The following is a 19933-nucleotide window of genomic DNA, read 5'->3' on the forward strand; positions in this document are numbered from 1 at the left end:
GCGATAGCTGAGTGTTCTACATCTGCCAAACGGATCGCCCGTTTATGTTCTGAGAGACGTTTCTTGAGTCGACATCCAGTCTCTCCAAAGTAGCAGCTCGTGCAGTCACGGCAAGAGGTGCGATAGACCAAACCACTCTGTAGAAGGGTGGGGACAGGTGTTTTTTATGTTGGAAAGGAGAGAACATACTAGATTATTATGTACTAGATAATTTGGGCAGATGGGCTAAGAAGTGGCAACTGAAGTTTAACCTTGACAAATGCAAAGTACTGCATATGGGTAGAAGTAACCCCAGAGAAACGTACCAACTGTGTAGTACTACACTTAAGGTGGTAGAAAATGAAAAAGACCTGGCCAGTCAGATATTAAATTTTCTGAGCAATGCAGACAGGCTGCCAGGGCAGGTCATGGGGTTTTGTCAATGATATATAGGAATTTTGCTAGCAGAGAGAAGGAGGTGATTATCCCTCTGTATAAGGCAATGGTCAGGCCACTCCTTGAGTACTGCATACAGGTCGGGAGGCCTCATTTTAGAAAGGATGTAGATTTACTTGAGCGTGTACAGAGAAGGGCAACAAGATTGTTGAGGGGAATGAAGGGATCCTCTTACCAAGAGAGGCATAAATCCTGCAAATTGCAGTGGCTGGAGACTAGGCACCTGTGTGGTGATCTGATTGAGGTATATAAGGCCTTGAATGGGTTGAGCACGCTGAATTCTGATGGGATCCTTCCACTTGTTCAGATTACAAACCTAAGGGGGCATAAATTCAAATTAAGAAAAGACAGATGTAGAATAGATGTGCGGAAATTTGCCTTTGGCCAGCGGGTGGTTAATTGCTGGAACAAACTTCCATCTGTCGTGGAAGTTGATAGGTTGAATAAATTTAAGGAGGAACTGGACAGGCATTTGGAGGGAGTGGTGTGGTTTTTTTTTTTTTTTTTTTTGGCTGATGCTGGATAAGCTCATACACTTGCTTTCTTGCATCACATGCCACTACTACTACTGTGCTGCTGCAACAGGATCTGGAAAGGTTTAGCAGATGGGCTGAGAGGTGGCAAATGAAGTTAAACATTGACAAATGTAAAGTACTATATATGGGAAACAGCAACCCCAGAGCAACGTATCAACTCTGTGGTACTACACTTACAGTGGTAGAGAATGAAAGGGACCTGGGGGTGGTTGTGCATGCAGATATGAAGTTCTCTGAGCAGTGCAGACGCCTGCAAGAGTAGCTCATGGTGTATTGTCAATGATATATAGGAATTTTTCTAGCAGGGATAAGGAGGTGATTATTCCCTTGTATAAGTCAATGGTCAGGCCACACCTAGAGTACTGTATACAGGCCTGGAGGCCTCATTTCAAGAAGGATGTAGAGCTGCTGGAACAAGTACAGAGAAGGGCAACAAGATTAGTGAATGGAACAAACGGGTGCTCTTACGAAGAAAGCCTTAAGTTTTGCAAATTACAATGTCTGGAGACTAGGCACCAGCGAGTCTTGAATGGTTTGAGCATGCTCAATGCTAATGGGATTCTTCCTCTTGCTCAGAATAATCACCTGAGAGGGCATAAATTCAAATTGAGGAAAGACAGATGTAGGATAGACGTGCGGAAATTTGCCTTTAGCCAGCGGGTGGATGGTTGGTGGAACAGACTTCCATCCCTTGTCGTGGAAGTTGATAGCCTAAATAAGTTTAAGGCTGAGCTGGACAGTTATTTCGAACGAACAGAGGGGTGAAGTGGAAGTAGTTATTTTTTATTTTATTTTATTTATTTTTTTTTTTTTTGGCTGATGCTGCATAAGCTTGCTTTCTTGCATCAAATGCCTCTACTAATGCTAATGTCTCAATTATTACTGCAGTTCTCTCTAGATGATCCTGCAATTCCTCTTTAACATGAATCCATTATTTTCTTGGGAACAGAATTTATACTAACTGGTCTATAATTACATGTCACCCTTTGACCCTCTTTGTGAATTGAGAATACATTCACACATCTCCAGTCCCTTAAGTCCAAGGATGCTCTCATAATTATGGCTAAGGATTTACTGCCTCCTTTAATATTACTGGATAAATCCCATCCATCCAGTTGGAGTAGCATACTGTCATTAACAACCCTGCCAACCTTTGTATCATCTGCAAACTTGGAACATTAAACCTGATATACCTTCATCAATATCATTGATAAATATACAAAACAACAATGATATTGATGAAGGTATATCAGGTGTAATGTCCAAGTTTGCAAATGATAATAAAGTTGGCAGGGTTGTTGATCACAGTATGCTATTCCAACTGGATCTAGATAAGTTGGGAAAATGGGCTGAGAAGTGGCAACTGGAGTTTAGCATTGACAAGTGCAACTCGGTGGTACTACGCTCAGGGAAGTGGAAAGTGAAATAGACCTGGGGGTAATTATGCAGCCAAATATGAAGTTCGCTGAGCAGCGCAGATGGGCTGCCAGGACAGGAATAGGGAGGTGACAATCCCGTTATACAAGGCAATGGTCAGGCCACACCTAGTGTACTGTGTACAGGTCTGGAGGCCTCATTTTAGGAAGTATGTAGAGTTGCTAGATCAAGTACAAAGAAGGGCAACAAGATTGGTGAGGGGAACAAAGGGGTGCTCTTACCAAGAAAGGCTTAAGTTCTGCAAATTGCAGCGCCTGGAGAGTAGGCACCTGGGTGGTGAATCTAGTTGAGGTGTATAAGGCCTTGAATGGGTTCAGCAAGCTGAAGGCTGATGGGATTCTTTGTCTTGCTCAGACTATGAACCTGATGGGGCACAGTTTCAAATTGAGGAAAGATAGTTGTAGAATAGATGTGCGGAAATTTTCCTTTAGCCAGCGGGTAGTTGATTGGTGGAACAGACGGTGGAAAATGGATTAACTAGTTGTGTTCCATCTTTTGTTGTGGAAGCTAATAGCCTAAATAAATTTAAGGCTGATCTGGACAGGCATTTGCAACAAATTGAGGAATGAAATGGGAGGGTTTTTTTTTTTTTTTTTTTTTGCTGATGCTGCATAAGCTTGCTTTCTTGCATCATATGTCTCTGCTAATCCCAGGTGTCTTTCTTATGTTTAACTTCAACAATTTCTCCTCCAGTTTGCTCTCAGATATAACAAAATCCTTTAGCTCTCTGTTACAGTTTGTTGAACTTTTGGAATTCTGCTCCTTTAACTCCTCACGTTTGAATGTAGATGCAAATTACTCATACAGTTTGTCAGCTACCTAAGCAGAATCATCAACATTCAAACCATCGATATCAAGTGGACCAATCTGATTCATCCTCTTCCTTCTTTCTGGAGTTTACATAGGTAAAGAAGTTTGCTTTGCCTTATAAAGTTATAATTACTTTTTTCTATATATTATATTATTATTATTATTATTTTACATTAATGAATTATATGTAGCAGCTACAAATTCATCTGCAATAGTGCCACACGGGAGGTTCGGTGACCAAGGCTAAGAGATGTGAATAATGGTGAACAAGGAATTTTCCATGTACATATATAAAAAGAAGAAGAAAACAAATCAGATTGGACCCTTGTGTGGGAAAGTCTTAGATAACCCAGCTGGTGGTGATGATGAGGAACAATCAGTAATGTGTGTCAATTTTTACTGACCAAAGACCCTTCATAGTGAAGAGATGCTGTCTGAGCGAGACTGAGATATATGATTTAATGATTTCAAAATTACATGTGGCTGTTTATTTGAAAAAATTTTGATCCTAAAGGTAAATAAGGCTCCTGCAGTTGATGACATATACCCAGTAATTTTGAGTGTGATGGCAAGAGAGTGCATTGAACCATTGAGGTTAACTATCAGGGCACCATTGGACTTGGGAAAGATGTGTTTGTATTGGAGAAGTGCCAATGTATTGTAAATATATATAAAGGCAGTTCTGAGAGTAAAGTTGGTAAAATGAGACCAGTTAGTCTGATTTGAGTGGTGGAGAAAATCTTGGAAGCAATGATTAAGAGTGCAATTCTGGGACTTTTAGTTATAAAAATGGAATTTTAAAGGACATGCAATATCCTTTCATAACGAAAAATCATGTATAACTAAGCTGGTTAGATATTATGACACAGCTACTCAGGAGCAGGCTGTAGGGAACAATTTCAGCATAGTTTATTTGGATTTCAGCAAGGTTTGACTCAAACCTTCATGAGAAGTAAGCTGGAACATGTTGTCATTACCGGCAAAATTCTAAGGTGGATTGAAAGGTGGCAGAGGGTTGTGATTAATGGATACACTTCAGATTGGCATAACGTCAGAAGTGCGTCCCCAAGGATAAATTCTCAGACCACTGTTGTTTCTGATTTCCATAAACAGCATCGACAAGGGGATTGAGGGTGTGATGCCCGAATTTGCTGATGGTGTAAGGATTGGGAGAGGCATTATTGATCACTGCCAAGCTGCACTGCTCCAGGATGACTTGAACAAGCTTTAAGGATGGTGAGAAAAGTGGCAGCTGGGTTTTAATGCAGCAAAATGCAAAGTCTTACATTTGAAGAATAGCAGCCCTAAAATAACTCATAGTAGGGCTGAGTTAAAACAGTAGTGGTGGTGGTAGTGTCATGTGAGGCAGGAAAGCAAGTGTATGAGCTTATGCAGCATCAGTCCCAAAAAAAAAAAAAAAAAAAAAAAAGAATCACACCAGTTCCTCCTTAAATTTATTTAACCTATCAACTTCCACGACAAATGGAAGTTTGTTCCAGCAATTAACCACCCGCTGGCTAAAGGCAAATTTCCGCACATCTATTCTATATCTGTCTTTTCTTAATATGAATTTATGCCCCCTTAGGTTCATAATCTGAACAAGTGAAAGGATCCCATCAGCATTAAGCCTGCTCAAACCATTCAAGGCCTTATACACTCAATCAGATCACCGCGCGGGTGCCTAGTCTCCAGCCACTGCAATTTGCAGAACTTAAGCCTCTCTTGGTAAGAGGATCCCTTCATTCCCCTCACCAATCTTGTTGCCCTTCTCTGTACACGCTCAAGCAAATCTACATCCTTCCTAAAATGAGGCCTCCAGACCTGTATGCAGTACTCAAGGCGTGGCCTGACCATTGCCTTATACAGAGGGACAATCACCTCCTTTTCCCTTCTAGCAAAATTCCTATATATCATTGACAAAACCCTATGACCTGCCCTGGCAGGCTGGCTGCATTGCTCAGTAAACTTCATATCTGACTGCACAATTGCTCCCAGGTCTTTTTCATTTTTTACCACCTTAAGTGTAGTACCACACAGTTGGTACGTTTCTCTGAGGTTACTTCTACCCATACTGCATATCAGAAAGTACTTTGCATTTGTCAAGGTTAAACTTCAGTTGCCATTACTGTCATTAACAACCCTGCCAACCTTTGTATTATCTGCAAACTTCAATACTAAGCCTGATATACCTTCATCAATATCATTGATAAATATAGAAAATAACAGAGGACCCAAAACCGAACCCTGTGGGACTCTACTAATAACATTAGTCCACGAAGAGCAGCACCCATTAATTACCAACCTCTGTCTTCTTACCCTTAATACCATTCTGCTTCAGTTTGTACAATAGTCTTCCATGCACAACAGTGTCAAAAGCTTTCCTGAAATCCAAATACAGTCGATTCCTGTTATTTGGGACACATTGGGACTAGTGCATTTTGGCCCGATTAAGCGGCTGCACCAATTATCCGAACTTTCATATAAATAGTTAAAAATACAATGTGCACCCCCACTTTACAATTGGTTCACTGTACAATCAAATCACGTTACGACGAACTCACCACAGTAAAGTACCGTTCACTATACGATGTGTAGTAAGCGCCGGTCATTGTGATCACGTTTGTGAATTGAATTTTAATTCTATTAAACAGCGATTCTAATTAGCGAAAATAGGAGGAATATTATCCACAGGCTATAAAAGTAAAGATATATTAAGCCCAAATTTACTCTTTATTACCTTACCAATAAAAAAATTAAATAATACGTGAAAATCGGAAGAATATACGTGATAATCGGAAGAATTAATACGTACTGTAATAATGTGTACATACTAACTAAACTAGTTGACATTTCTGTTCACTGACATTTGTGGGTGGGGGTTAAAATTTAAAACAGTAAAAAGATAAGCAATCAATAACAAAGAACACGGCACACACACACAAATTGCAAGTAACACAACACGGGCAAGTGAGAACGGAGCAACAAATTACGAAGCTTTAAAAATAGGAATGAAGAGAAGATCTGAAAATTGATTTTTTTATTTGATTGAAGAGTTCATGGAAGTGTAAACACATTTTACCATAATAACCCACAGAATTCCAGCTGTCAGTATTACCACAAATTCAATAAGATCGAGTTTACTGTCCGTTTATGATAGATTTCACTAACAGAAAAGCCCAATTAACAGGTGACTGCTAATTGTTTTTATTGTTTTATGGTTGTGACCTCCAGAAATCCAACCGAACTACGTGGTACGGTCGGAGACAATCGTAGGGTAATGTCCAGTGCTGAGGTCTCCTGCCCCGATTAAACAGCATTTTGTCCCAATTAAGCGAAGTAAACCCTGGCTATTTTCTCAATTGGTTTTTGTTTTTTAAGATTTGCCCCAAATAAACGGCTGCCCCGATTAACCGGTGGCCCAAATAACCGGAATCCACTGTATATGATATCAAAATTATTTTTTGCATCCAGTTCCTTTGTAACTACATTATTTGTAACCACATGGAAGAAAGGATTCTAGGAGTTATTATATGGGCAGATATGAAGTTCTCTGAGCACTGTAAACAGGGAGCCAGTAAAGCTCATGGCATCCTATCAATGATTTATAGAATAATAGCCTGTAGAAATTGGAAATTCTTAATCCCACTTTATAATTCAATTGTAAGGCTTTACTTAGAATACTTGCAAGACTGGCAACTTCCCAATCAGAAAGACACAAATGTGAAAATGCTATCATTTAATATGGTACTGAATGGATTAACTAGTTGTGTGGAAGTCTTATAACTAATTTATAAATTATTTTAATGTGATAGTAGTAAATATTGCCCGTTGTTATGCTCTTCTAAAAGTTAATCTTCAAAAAGCATGTCATTTGATAGTGTGTGTGATTATTTCTACCTCTTACTATTTGTTTTCAGGCTCAGCACCTAGTACCCAACCAACTAAAAAAGATAGTAATGATGAAGAGTTCAGTCTACCAAGATTAAGCACACAACTGACATTGGATGAGCTTTGGGAAACCCTAAGTGACTGTCTTCTTGAACTTGCTGAGACACCGGATCATCATGCAGTACTAGTATTGCAACCTGCTGTTGAAGCTTTCTTTTTAGTGCATGCATCGTCAACAGAAAAGGAAGCTACCAAAAGGTAAATTCATTAGAAATATGAATAAGTCTTTCCAGTTAACTCTTTTGTTGGAACTACCAGGAATTATTGGCATTGACTCTTTTCAACTAGATTCCCTGATTATCCAAAAAAAACTAGATTTTCTGAATACCCAAAAAGAGTTGCCACAAATCTAATTTCTTGGATTTGGACATTTTACTCAATGGATAATCGGTCTTCAGTCCTTTTGGTTTGGTTTTCATTGGGGCATCATTGGGGCAGTACAAATGCATGGAAGTTGGATAACCCAGATAAGTATGGTCACACTTATGTGTCAACACCATCTCATGAGACACATCCTCCTCCTCGTTCTCCGTCTTCTCCATTGTCTCACTCCTTGAATAACTTGTTCTAGAAATGCTTACATTAACAATTCCTGTATGTGACTGCTTGATCTCAGCATTATTCATAATGGACATAACAATAGGTGTTAAATGTAAGGTCTTGCACACCTCCAAATGCACTCACCAGATTCCATACAGTGAATAATGTCTGTTTTCACTTCAATCGTTAGATTTGTGGCTTTTTTTTTTTTTTTTTAAATACAGTCAGTCCTTGTATAACACGTGTTTACACTACACGAATTCAATCATACACGATTTATAAATAGGGGAACGATGTCTTATATAACACGAACCGAATTCGCTTATGCACGATTCGCCTTTGTGTTTACAAGAAATGGCAGCTGAATGCGGAAGCACCCCAACTGAATACAACACGATAGGAATGAAGAGAAGATTCTAAAAATGTATTTATGTTTTTTATATCAATGGAAACACATTTGCCATAATAACGTGAAAACCAACACAATTCACAATTCCAGCTATTGGTATAATCACAAATGCAATTAGATCAAGTTTACTACCAATTTATAACAGATTCCACTAGCAGAAACGCAACTGGAAATTTTGTTTTATGATAGTAACCCCTAGAAATGTGCTTTAGTCCTTTTGGTTTGGTTAGGTCATTAACACCTCACATAGCAACTATCGTGCTATGTGAGGTGTTAATAGTGTATCTCTGCCTTTACGCTGTTGTTTATTCAGTTGCTACAGGCGTGCCTTTGTTTATGTATATCAAGCGTGCCTCCTTGTTTTGTAATTGTGCTTTATTCCCCAAAAATGAGTAAAATACTGTACTTAAAGGTGCGAAAAGGAAGCGTTGTGAAGACACTGCAGATTCAGAGAGAAAAAGAAAAGCAATATCGATTAACAGAGGCAGACTGGGTCAAAAAATTCTTACCCGAGAAAATTTATAGTGGCCTCATACTGTGGTTTATGGCCAAAATCACACCGGCCTCCGGCCCACCGGGGTTTCCCCGGTAAGGCTTATGGCTAGTCTGCCTCTTGCAATAGAGAAAATATATGAAATTGTGAAACGCTTTGAGCGAAATGAACAACCATGTGATGTGGTCTTTCATTTCGGTCTAGCACGTGCTACAGACCTAAATGAGGCAACGCCGAGAATTTCAAAGAATGCAGAGAAAATAAAAACAACTTTCACTTTAATTACACTCAAAATGTAATTAGATTAAGACAAAGAATTGGAAGAGATGGAATGGCTGTCATCTGTTTGGATAGAATATCAAACAAAAAACATGTTTGCTTACGACAGAAGTAAAAGCATTAGCAATATTTTATCGTAATAGTCGTAATAAAATTTTATTACGAAAATTTATTGTGTTTGGTAATGCTTTGGTTACAAATGTGTGTTCAGTCTTGGGTGGTCGGCACCTAACCTTATTTTTCCCATAGGGCCTGTTGTTTATATTGCATGATTTTGCATTGCACGAGTGTTTCTAGGAACACAACTATCGTGCTATACGAGGACTGACTGTATATGCAGGCACAGATAGATTCACCACTACGCTTGGAAGTTGTGTGTTTACACTTGCTCTTTCAAATTTTCTTTTATTTTTTATTTATTTTATTTTTTTATTTTTTTATTTTTCATTATTGTTTTAAAAGGCATTAATGTGAAATGCCGTTTGTTTTTTAGGAGCATTAGCAACTATAGCCATATTGCTCCAGGGATGTGCGGTGGTCATTTTCTAACCTTTCCACATCCTCCGTATTTGGTGGGCACGGCTCGAACCCTGGTCTAATCAAGAAGCGTGTGCTACGCACTGCTGCTCCTGCCCACTCAGCTACGGAGGTGCCTGTGAAATGGCATAGATTAAAGCATCATAAAGTGGGGGCCCTACCTGTATTTAGTACCATGTGTGGGTTGAAGGTTGAGAAGGTGAATGAAGATACTTGTTGACATTAGTCTTAAATTTCTATAGATTGTAATTTTTAGGAAATGTGTGAAAGGAGGTTGTTCCAGAAACAGAAGTTGAATAGATAAATGAAGAAGAAAAGTTGGTTCTGTGAGTTAAGTTGGACAGTAGATGTATGTTCGTGAATTATGGCACATGTTTGGAGGAGAGGTGGGGGTGAAATTATAAAGCCACTTCAGGAAGTGTCTATATAAAAGGCCTGCAGTAGAAACAAAATGTTTACATTACAGGAAGTGGAGAGATTTTGTAAGAGATGAGTCATTAATTAACCTAACTGTCCTGTTGTCAACACCAGCTCTTTATAATTTAAACATATCTATTAAGGTGGAATTGGGCCTCATCTGGACACATGCTATTGGTCTTGTAAGAGTATGTATCTTTTGCCTTTCAGTAGGATAAAGATTATAGCAGATTGTTTTAATTGAAATTATTTTTAAACCATGTTATAGTGAAAATTGTGCACTAGGGTTCAGTGAAGCTCCTATTCTGCACTCATTCAGCATTCACATTATGCAATGTTCTTTCTTACAAACTGATACATATTCTTATGCAAATTAAGCAGATAGTAATAGACATAACAAAAGAAAAACAGAAAATACTTTTCTTCCAGATACCAGGACATATGAGGATAAATGAAAATGAAGAAGCTGTTACAACTGCAAAATCATCCACAAGCCTTCTGAAACAACTAGTACAGGTTCCACATAATGACTACAAGTTGGTCATCCAAAACCACTGTCTTAACACCATGGTTCTTGAGTTAGAGTGCGAGGCAGCCTTTCTGTGGGGTTGCAGCAAGCTCAAATTTTTTAACATCGGTAATCAAATACAGAGACATATGTATGCATGGGTTAATGCACACATGTCGTTTATACTACCAAAGTAGATTTAATGCGTCGTTTTAATTATATCTCATATTGTGAATACCTTCACAATGAGTGTTCCATGGTTATTGTACTGCCTCGAATAAGTAACGCTTCACCTGTGGAGAAGACTAATGTTACTAATTCTCAGGGCCCCGGGTGCCAAGCAATTGTGACTGAGCGATTTATCTCTGCCTTACATTTCTCACAAAGGCACTGCAAACTGCCTTACAGTTCGCAATTCCTTTGTGAGAAATGAACACCTTGTTATGGTCTCCATCAATGTAGAGAAGGCATTTGATACCACCTGGCGGCACACCATTCTTAGAGACCTGCATACCCTTGGTCTACGAGGCAACCTGCCTATATTCATCAAGAACTTTTTATGGAGTCTTTTTTTTTTTCTATCAAGTACGATATTTTAACTCCCTTTCTAAGATATTTGCAGGAAGGAGGAGTTCTGCAAGGGTCTGTACTGAGTGCAACACTTTTTGCACTTAGAATTTACTCCATTACAAAAGAACTTCAAAATACTGTTGAGGATCTCTCTCTTTCTTGCCATTCTCAGAACATGAGATCTATTGAAAGTCAATTGCAGATATCACTAAATAAAATACAAAAGTGGGCAGTGCTCAATGGCTATCATCTTTCACAACAGAAAACTGTCGCTGTACACTTTGCAATCTACACAAATTACATACAGATCCCAAACTTCACATGTCGGACTTTACCATTCTGATTGTCAGCAACATCAGATTCTTCAGATTAACCCCCCTCGACGTCGGCACCTGTACGTGGTGAGGGGACCTCCCAGTGACGCTGCTGGACTTCCAGACTAGCATCACTGGGATCCAACGTCCACAGCCCAGGTTCCAGGCTTACATCAATGAAATCCGGCATGTTTGCCGTGCGCTGCGACCCGTGGAAATTCGGAAAGGGGGATCCTGGTGGTTGAGGGGCCCAGCTTCAATACAACACTTTGGCCCCTGCTTCGACAAGACGGGTGGTCCTGGAAGGCCCGGCTAGGATCAATCGGCTAGTAGGCTCGTCTGCGAGGGTCAACCATGTCATTGCCACGCCCCTACCCTCATGGTCCGAGGAACAGGATTCAGGCTGGCAGCGGTGCGGGTATAGTGTCTGGGTAGCCCTGGCGTCCCACTCCCGAGCGCATTTATTGCATGCCAGGTAGTGGGCGTCCTTTTCGGCTCCGTGGTGGGTGGGGAGCCCGGGCACTGAACCATATAAAAATCTCTATGAATCCTGATAAACTAAATTCTTCAGGGGGCCCCCAACCTGGTCCCTATCTGAAATCAATGAAAAGGAGACAGATAGCATTATTGCTAAAAAAGGCAGCGAACCGAATTACCATCAGGGCCTGTCCGAAGGTTCTTAATTATGCATTCCACCAATGAAACACCAATTGGTAAAATGTTGCCCTTTTTTATTCAAAAAGGGTTAGCAGGTTCACCCAAATCAGTTAAAAGGCTTCGTTCTGGAGACCTTTTAATTGAAACTAAAAATGACAGGCAATCTGAACATCTGCTCCGAACAACATCAATCGGAGGAATCCCTATAACAGTGACACCACACAGAACACTCAATTCATCGAGAGGTGTCATTTCGGAGTGGGACCTTCTCGACGTAACAGAGGAGGAAATCTGCTCCGAATTAAAACCCCAGGGAGTTATTGCCGTCAAGAGAATTACTGCGCAAAGGGATGGAAAAATTGTTAAAACCAGGAGCGTTATCCTGACTTTTAACTCTCCTAAACCTCCTGATGATATTAAAGCTGGATACATCAATTGTTCAGTGCGTCCATACGTTCCGAACCCTTTACGGTGTTTTAAATGCCAGAAATATGGACATTCTCAAATGGCCTGCCGTGGTGTCCTTGCATGCGCTTGATGCGGTGCAAAGGACGACGAAACAACAGCATGTTCAGCCGCAAAACCCACCTGTATTAACTGTGAGGGCGAACACCCGGCCTATTCACGAGCATGCCAGAGGTGGAAAGAAGAAAAAGAAATTCAACGGCTGAAGGCAGAGTTAAATATATCATACCAGCTGGCAAGGAAATCGGTCAAGCCCCCTGAATATTAACAAACCTACCTACGCCCAGAAGGTAGCAGGGAGATGTTCCGTCGGAACTCAGACGGACATGACCATTCCTCCAAAGGAGTCTTTCACTCCCATCGTGTGTTGTCTCTTAAGTTCACAAAAACCTGCACAGAAGGACCGATCAGCTGCCACTCCTATATCGGTACCTCCTAATGCTCCACAAGCAACAAAGGTAACTATGAAAGATAAGAATAAAAAAGGGGAAGTCCTCCCTAGAACCCAAGAAAACATGGATGTCGAGCAGAAGGAGGTACCCGAAGATTCAGTCTTAGAACTCTTTGCGGAGGAAGAAATGGACAGGTCCATTCTTCCCCAAAAAAGATAAATCCAAGACTGATAAAAGTAAGCCCTCAGCACCTCGGAAGCCGCCTGATGGACCCACCAAGCCAAAATAATGGCTAAATTCCTACAATGGAATTGTCGTGGATTTCGGCGAAATATTGATGACATCAAGGCCCTCCTGCAAAAGCACGAGCCAGTTTGCTTTTGCTTGCAGAGACATATCTAAAGGCAAATGATGATCCCACCATGCACAACATCACATTTTTTCAAAAGGATAGAATTGCGGATGGCTCTGTACATGGGGGAGTGGCCGTCCTTGTGGGTAACCAGACCCCAGTGCAGCCCTTGCTAATTACAACCAGCATAGAGGCTGTTGCAATTCGCCTTTCAGTGGGATTTTTAATAACTGTGTGCTCCATTTATTTGCCACCTGGGACTGACATCACCCAGGCAGACCTTGATGATCTTCTAACGCAGCTGCCTCCCCCTTTCTTACTTCTCGGGGATTTTAACGGACATAACACCCTGTGGGGTAGTGCTAACATCAACGGAAGCGGACGAGTCATAGAGCGTATGCTCAATGACAATGACCTTTCCCTTCTAAATACTGGAACAAACACCTTCTTCCACATGCCTACCCGTACTTTTTCTCCCATTGATCTCTCTATCTGCTCCCCTTCTCTACTCTCTTCACTCACTTGGGAAGTGGAGGAGAATCCATACGGAAGTGATCACTTCCCTGTGATAACCTCGTTACACAGTGGGAGACCATGTCTTCCCTTCAGGTTACCACGGTGGAAGATTGATCAGGCTGCCTGGACTGCCTTCCAACATCAGGCAATTTTTGATCTTAGCACGGTCAGTCAAGAGTCTATCAATGATGCAGTTAAGTACATCATAGAAAATATTGTCCAAGCAGCTGCAAATGCTGTTCCAAAAACATCTGCCCGGTTTCCACCATTTCCCAAACCTTGGTGGAATTCACAATGCACAGCAGCAAAAAAGGCTCAAAACAAAGCGTGGGTGATATTTCGCCGATATCCTACCACGATCAACCTTATAGCCTTCAAACGTGCAAGAGCCAAAGCACGCTATATCTGTTGTCAGAGTCAAAAGGAATCATGGATCCGTTTTACATCATCTGTTAACCAGTCTACCAACTCTAAGGTAGTCTGGGATAAAATCCGGAAAATGAAGGGAAAATATACATCCCACCCTTCTTCAATCCTAGATTATAATGGATGCGCTATTGCAGATTCAACTGCAATAGCCAATTCTCTTGGGGAAACATTCTCTAACATCTTCGTGTTCCCCAGAGTTCCTGGTCTTGAAATATAAAATCAAAAAACGGGCACTTAACTTTAAATCTAATTGCTTTTATCCCTACAACGGGGATTTCACTATTCAGGAACTGAAAAGAGCCCTCGCTCTTTCCAAAGCAAGTGCTGTTGGACCAGATGGCATCCATTATGAAATGATTAAACATCTCTCACCAAAATCTATGGATTGTCTGCTCCTTCTGTATAACAGAATCTTTATTGAAGGGCAGTTTCCGGACTCCTGGCGAAAGGCAATCGTTCTTGCCTTTCCTAAGCCAGGAAAGGATCCAAAAGTCACCACCAATTATCGTCCTATTGCTCTGACCAGCTGTCTGTGCAAAATCCTGGAGAGAATGGTTAATTCTCGTTTAATATGGTATCTCGAAACAAATGACCTTCTCTCCAACATCCAGTGCGGCTTCCGAAGGAACTGATCCACTTTGGACCATCTTATTAGATTGGAAGCATCCATCCGGGATGCTTTCCTAAAACGCGAACACTTGGTGTCGGTGTTCTTTGACATGGAGAAAGCTTATGACACAACTTGGAGATTTCACATCTTAAAAGATCTGCATAGCCTTGGCCTCTGGGCGCAACTCCCCATTTTTATTAAAAACTTTTTAGCCAATCGATCTTTCCAAATTCGTGTGGGATCCTCACTCTCTCGTCCCTTCAGCCAAGAGGAGGGAGTACCACAAGGATCAGTATAAAGTGTCACGCTTTTTGCCATCACAGAACAACTTCCTCCAACTATAAACTGTGCCCTCTATGTTGATGACTTTAGCAAATTTTGTCAGTCATGCAACATGAGGGTTATTGAAAGACAACTGCAGAAAGCCATTGATCGCCTTAATTCCTGGGCACTTGCTAATGGCTTCAGGTTCTCGCCGGAGAAGACCATTTGCATACACTTTTGTCGCAAGCGTAATCTTTATCCTGAACCTGAATTAAGGCTCGGACAAAATGTTATTCCAGTAGTGTCAGACACAAAATTCTTGGGACTTGTGTTTGATAAAAAGTTGACCTTTCTCGAACATATTCATCAACTTCGTACAAAATGCACGAGGGGACTCAATATTCTCCGCTCTCTCTCCTCAATGCGTTGGGGAGCAGATTGATGCACCCTACTACGGCTTTACCGTGCACTTGTACGACCCAAATTAGACTACGGGGCCCAGGTATACTCCTCAGCCAGAGACAGTGCCCTTCGATGGCTTGACCCTGTCCATCATCAGGCCATCCGTATCGCTACTGGAGCATATCGCACATCTCCTGTCCAGAGCTTATATGTCAAAGCAAACGAACCATCATTATCCCTTCGACGTAAGCAGTTGTCTTTAAACTATGCTTTAAAGTTGAAATCCCTGCCAGACCATCCTACGTGGACATCCGTTTTTGACCCACGTTGGGAAAACTTGTACAATATAAGACTGCCAACCGACCTTTTGGCATTCGTGTCCAAGAGCTATTCAGAGAGTTTAACATCATGGTAGACAAGGTTGCACAAACACGAAAAGAAATTCCTCCACCCTGGCATGCTCATCCCCCACCGTGCGACTTTTCCCTTAAGAAATGGGTCAAGTCTGAGACCTCATCATCTGTCTACCAGAAGTTCTACTCTACACACCAAGCTGAGTACTCAGACTTCCTGCCTGTTTACACAGACGGCTCGAAGTCTGAATCGTGCGTAGGATCTGCTGCTGTCTTTCCGGACACTATAATATATCAGCAGATTCCTCCTGAATCCAGCATATACACTGCAGAGCTGTATGCTATAGAGCTAGCCTTGGATCACATTCGAACTTGTCAATTCCAAAGGTCAATAATATATTTTGACTCTTTGAGTGTACTACAGGCTTTATTATCTCTGAGACACAATTCTCATCCAGTTCTTTGTCGGGTTCAGCAGAAGATGCATTCTCTTCATGAATACAAGTTTGATATCCGCTTCTGCTGGATTCCTAGCCACATTGGGATAAAGGGAAATGATTTGGCTGACGCTGCAGCCAAATCAGCAACACCCACTCATAATTGTTGCCTGTCAGTCCCCTATACAGACTACAGGCAAATAATACACCAAAAGATATATTCCCAATGGCAGGATTCGTGGAATAGACAGACTGCGAATAAATTATATCGTATAAAGCCTGTAATTGAACCGTGGCAGTCTAGTCTGCACAGGAATACGCAACAAGATATATTCCCAATGTCAAGATCTATGGCACAGACAGAGAACAAATAAATTATACCAAATAAAGCCTGTAATAGAAATATGGCAGTCTAGTCTGTGCAGGAATCGGAGCGAGGAAGTTGTTCTTGCCCGACTTCGCATAGGACACAGTCATTTGACACATTCTTTTCTGCTGAGGGCGGATGACCCTCCTAACCTTTTTAAAGGTTACCAGAATTTATTTTTATTGTTATTTTAATCGTTTCTTGGCGCAGTATAACCTTAGTTGTTTTTACACCAATAAACCCAAAATCAATCAATCAATTCTTCGGATTAACCCTTGACAAGAAGCTAAACTTCCTTGAACATATTAAATTTGTACGTAATACCTGTCTCAAAAAGTTCAACATACTAAGAGCTTTGTCCACCCTGTCTTGGGGAGCAGATCGTACCTCGTTGCTTTGACTATATAGAGCATTGCTACAATCTACATTTCTGCCCAAAAGAGTGTACTATGCTGGCTGGTTCCAATACAACACAGTGCATTACAGATTGCATGTGGGGCCTTCAGGACATCCATTCAATATCTATATATTGAAGCTCACGAACGCCCTTTGCACCTCCGCAGGAAAATGTTACTACTGAAGCATGCAGCCAAAATAAGTTACTGTTTGCTTCCTATTTGCCCACTCTTCATTCCATAGATCCGATCCCATACCACTTGAGGTGGATGGGATCTATGGAATAAAGTTATATCCAGTTATATTATAGGAAGCGGCAAAGCAACTAAGCAAACCCTTAGCCATAATTATGAGAGCATCCTTGGACTCAGGGGATGTTCCCACGGACTGCAGATGTGCAAATGTATCCGCAGTTCACAAAGGGGGAATCGAAGGGTGACACGAGTAATTACAGACCAGTTAGTTTAACTTCAGTTCCGGGTAAAATAATGGAGTCACTGATTAAAGATGCATTGAAGGATCATCTAGACAAGACTGCAGCAATAATTCAGATACAGCATGGATTTGTTAAGGGAAAGTCTTGTCTGACAAATTTGATAGGATATTATGATGTGGTTACAAAGGAACTGGATGCAAAAAATAATTTTGATATATATTTGGATTTCAGGAAAACTTTTGACACTGTTGCGCATGGAAGACTATTGTACAAATTGGAGCAGAATGATATTAGGGGTAAGTTGCTACAATGGATAAAGGGACGGTTAAGTGGGAGAAGACAGAGGGTGGTAATCAATGGGTGCTGCTCTTCATGGACTAATGTTATTAGTGGAGTCCCACTGGGTTCGGTGTTGCGTCCACTGTTTTGTATATTTATCAATGATATTGATGAAGGTATATTAGGCTTAGAGTCGAAGTTTGCAGATGATACAAAGTTGGCAGGGTTGTTAATGGCAGTGTGCTACTGCAACAGTATCTAGATAATTTGGGCAGATGTGCTAAGAAGTGGCAACTGAGGTTTAACCTTGACAAATGTAAAGTACTGCATATGGTTAGAAGTAACCCGAGCGAAAAGTACCAACTGTGTGGTACTACACTTGAGGTGGTAGAAAATGAAAAAGACCTCTGAGTAATTGTTCAGTCAGGTACGAAGTTTTCTGAGCAATGCAGACAGGCTGCCATGTCAGGTCATGGGGTTTTGTCAATGATATATAGGAATTTTGCTAGCAGGGAAAAGGTGATTGTCCCTCCGTATAAGGCAATGGTCAGGCCACACCTTGAGTACTGCGTACAGGTCTGGAGGCCTCATTTTAGGAAGGATGTCGATTTGCTTGAGCGTGTACAGAGAAGGGCAACAAGATTGGTGAGGGGAATGAAGGGATCCTCTTACCAAGAGAGGCTTAAGTTCTGCAAATTGCAGTGGCTGGAGACTAGGCACCTGCACGGTGATCTGATTGATGTGTATAAGACCTTGAATGGGTTGAGCACGTTGAATTCTGATGGGATCCTTCCAGTTGTTCAGATTATGAACCTAAGGGGGCATAAATTCAAATTAAGAAAAGACAGATGTAGAATAGATGTGCGGAAATTTGCCTTTAGCCAGCGTGTGGTTAATTGCTGGCACAAACTTCCATCTGTTATTGTGGAAGTTGATAGGTTCAATAAATTTAAGGAGGAACTGGACAGGCATTTGGAGGGAATGGTGTAATATTTTTTTTTTTTTTTTGGTGATGCTGCATAAGCTCATACGCTTGCTTTCTTGCATCACATGCCACTACTACTACTACTATTCCTCAACTACCTAATCTATACAGAATTAAACCTAGTAAAATAAGGCCAGCAGGCCTATGGCTTTTTGAAATATCACAGAATTGGAAAGTTCCTCTTCACAATAGTCAACAAGTAATGAATTACTTTCATCCACCTTGGACTCCCCTTCCTCAACTGAACTTTGATACTTATTTTTTTCAATGGTAAGAATATTCTACCAACTCTCAACTTGAAACAACTCCATGCAAGTCATATTCATAGCCATGTTGATTTCCTGCCAATATATACCGATGGGTTCAAATCTCAATCAGCCGTTGGAGCAGCAGCAGTGTTTCCCTCCACTATTATTTCAACTTCCCTTCCATGTGAGTATAGCAACTTTTCTGCAGAACTACATGGAATAAAATTAGCTCTTGAAAATTTGAATCTTTACTCATCTTCAAAATATTTAATTTACACAGACTCTCTCAGCTCAATTAGAGCAATGCAAAATACCTCCCATGTGAATCACCCTATTTTAAACCAAATCGGGAACTTGCTCTTGAAAATTGAACGTCAACAATTAGTGAACTTTTGTTGGATTCCAGCATATTCAAGGATAAAGAAGAATGAATTGGCGGATATATAGGCAAAAAAATCCCTCATTAGATTTTACCTCTGTCCATGATATCATCATAAAAGCAGCATGCCTCGAGCAGTGGAAAGAGCTGTGGCACACCCAGCCTAATAACAAACTTTTTCAGTTGAAACAGGAACCAAAATTTTGGCACTTGAGCATCCAAACAACTAGAAGGGAAGAAGTCGTACTTGCACTGACAAGAATAGGACATACTCATCTGACCCACCTTCATATACTCGCAGGTGATGATCCTCCTCAGTGTACATCTAACAGTCAAGCATATTCTTATTGAGAGACTCCTCCGTAGCCAGGTGGACAGGAGCAGCAGTGCGTAGCACATGCTTCTTGATTAGACGGGGGTCCGAGCCTGTGACCACCAAATACGGAGGATGCGGGAAGGTCAGGAAATGACCACTGCATATCCCCTGAGCAATGCTCCTAAAAAAAACCTTTCTCAGACTAAACTGCAAGAACCAATATCTCTTGACCATATTATTGCCGATCAGGCAAATGTTAAGGAAGTTTTTCTGTTTTCTAAAAAAAATTGGAATATTCCATCAATTTTGAATAGTTTTTCTAAAATGAAATTGAAATACTGAATTATTCAGTATTTCAATTTCAGTTCTTCAATACTGAATTATTTCCTAACACAACTCTATGGACTGGCGCACTAT

General features: G+C 40.9%; 1 protein-coding gene across 6 annotated transcripts in view; it reads left to right on the forward strand.

Annotated features, from left to right (window-relative positions):
- Positions 1-19933, forward strand: part of HUWE1 (HECT, UBA and WWE domain containing E3 ubiquitin protein ligase 1) — a 1105343-nt gene that overhangs the window by 996768 nt on the left and 88642 nt on the right. For all 6 annotated transcript variants that reach the window (XM_090389849.1, XM_090389845.1, XM_090389850.1 and 3 more), the window contains one exon: positions 7136-7364. In XM_090389849.1, the coding sequence (XP_090245975.1) occupies positions 7136-7364 (229 nt within the window). The remainder of the gene's footprint in view (positions 1-7135; positions 7365-19933) is intronic.

The sequence above is a fragment of the Mastigoproctus giganteus genome, chromosome 2, assembly GCF_048544385.1.
Source record: "Mastigoproctus giganteus isolate SK-2022 chromosome 2, ASM4854438v1, whole genome shotgun sequence".
Classification (NCBI taxonomy): domain Eukaryota; kingdom Metazoa; phylum Arthropoda; class Arachnida; order Uropygi; family Thelyphonidae; genus Mastigoproctus; species Mastigoproctus giganteus.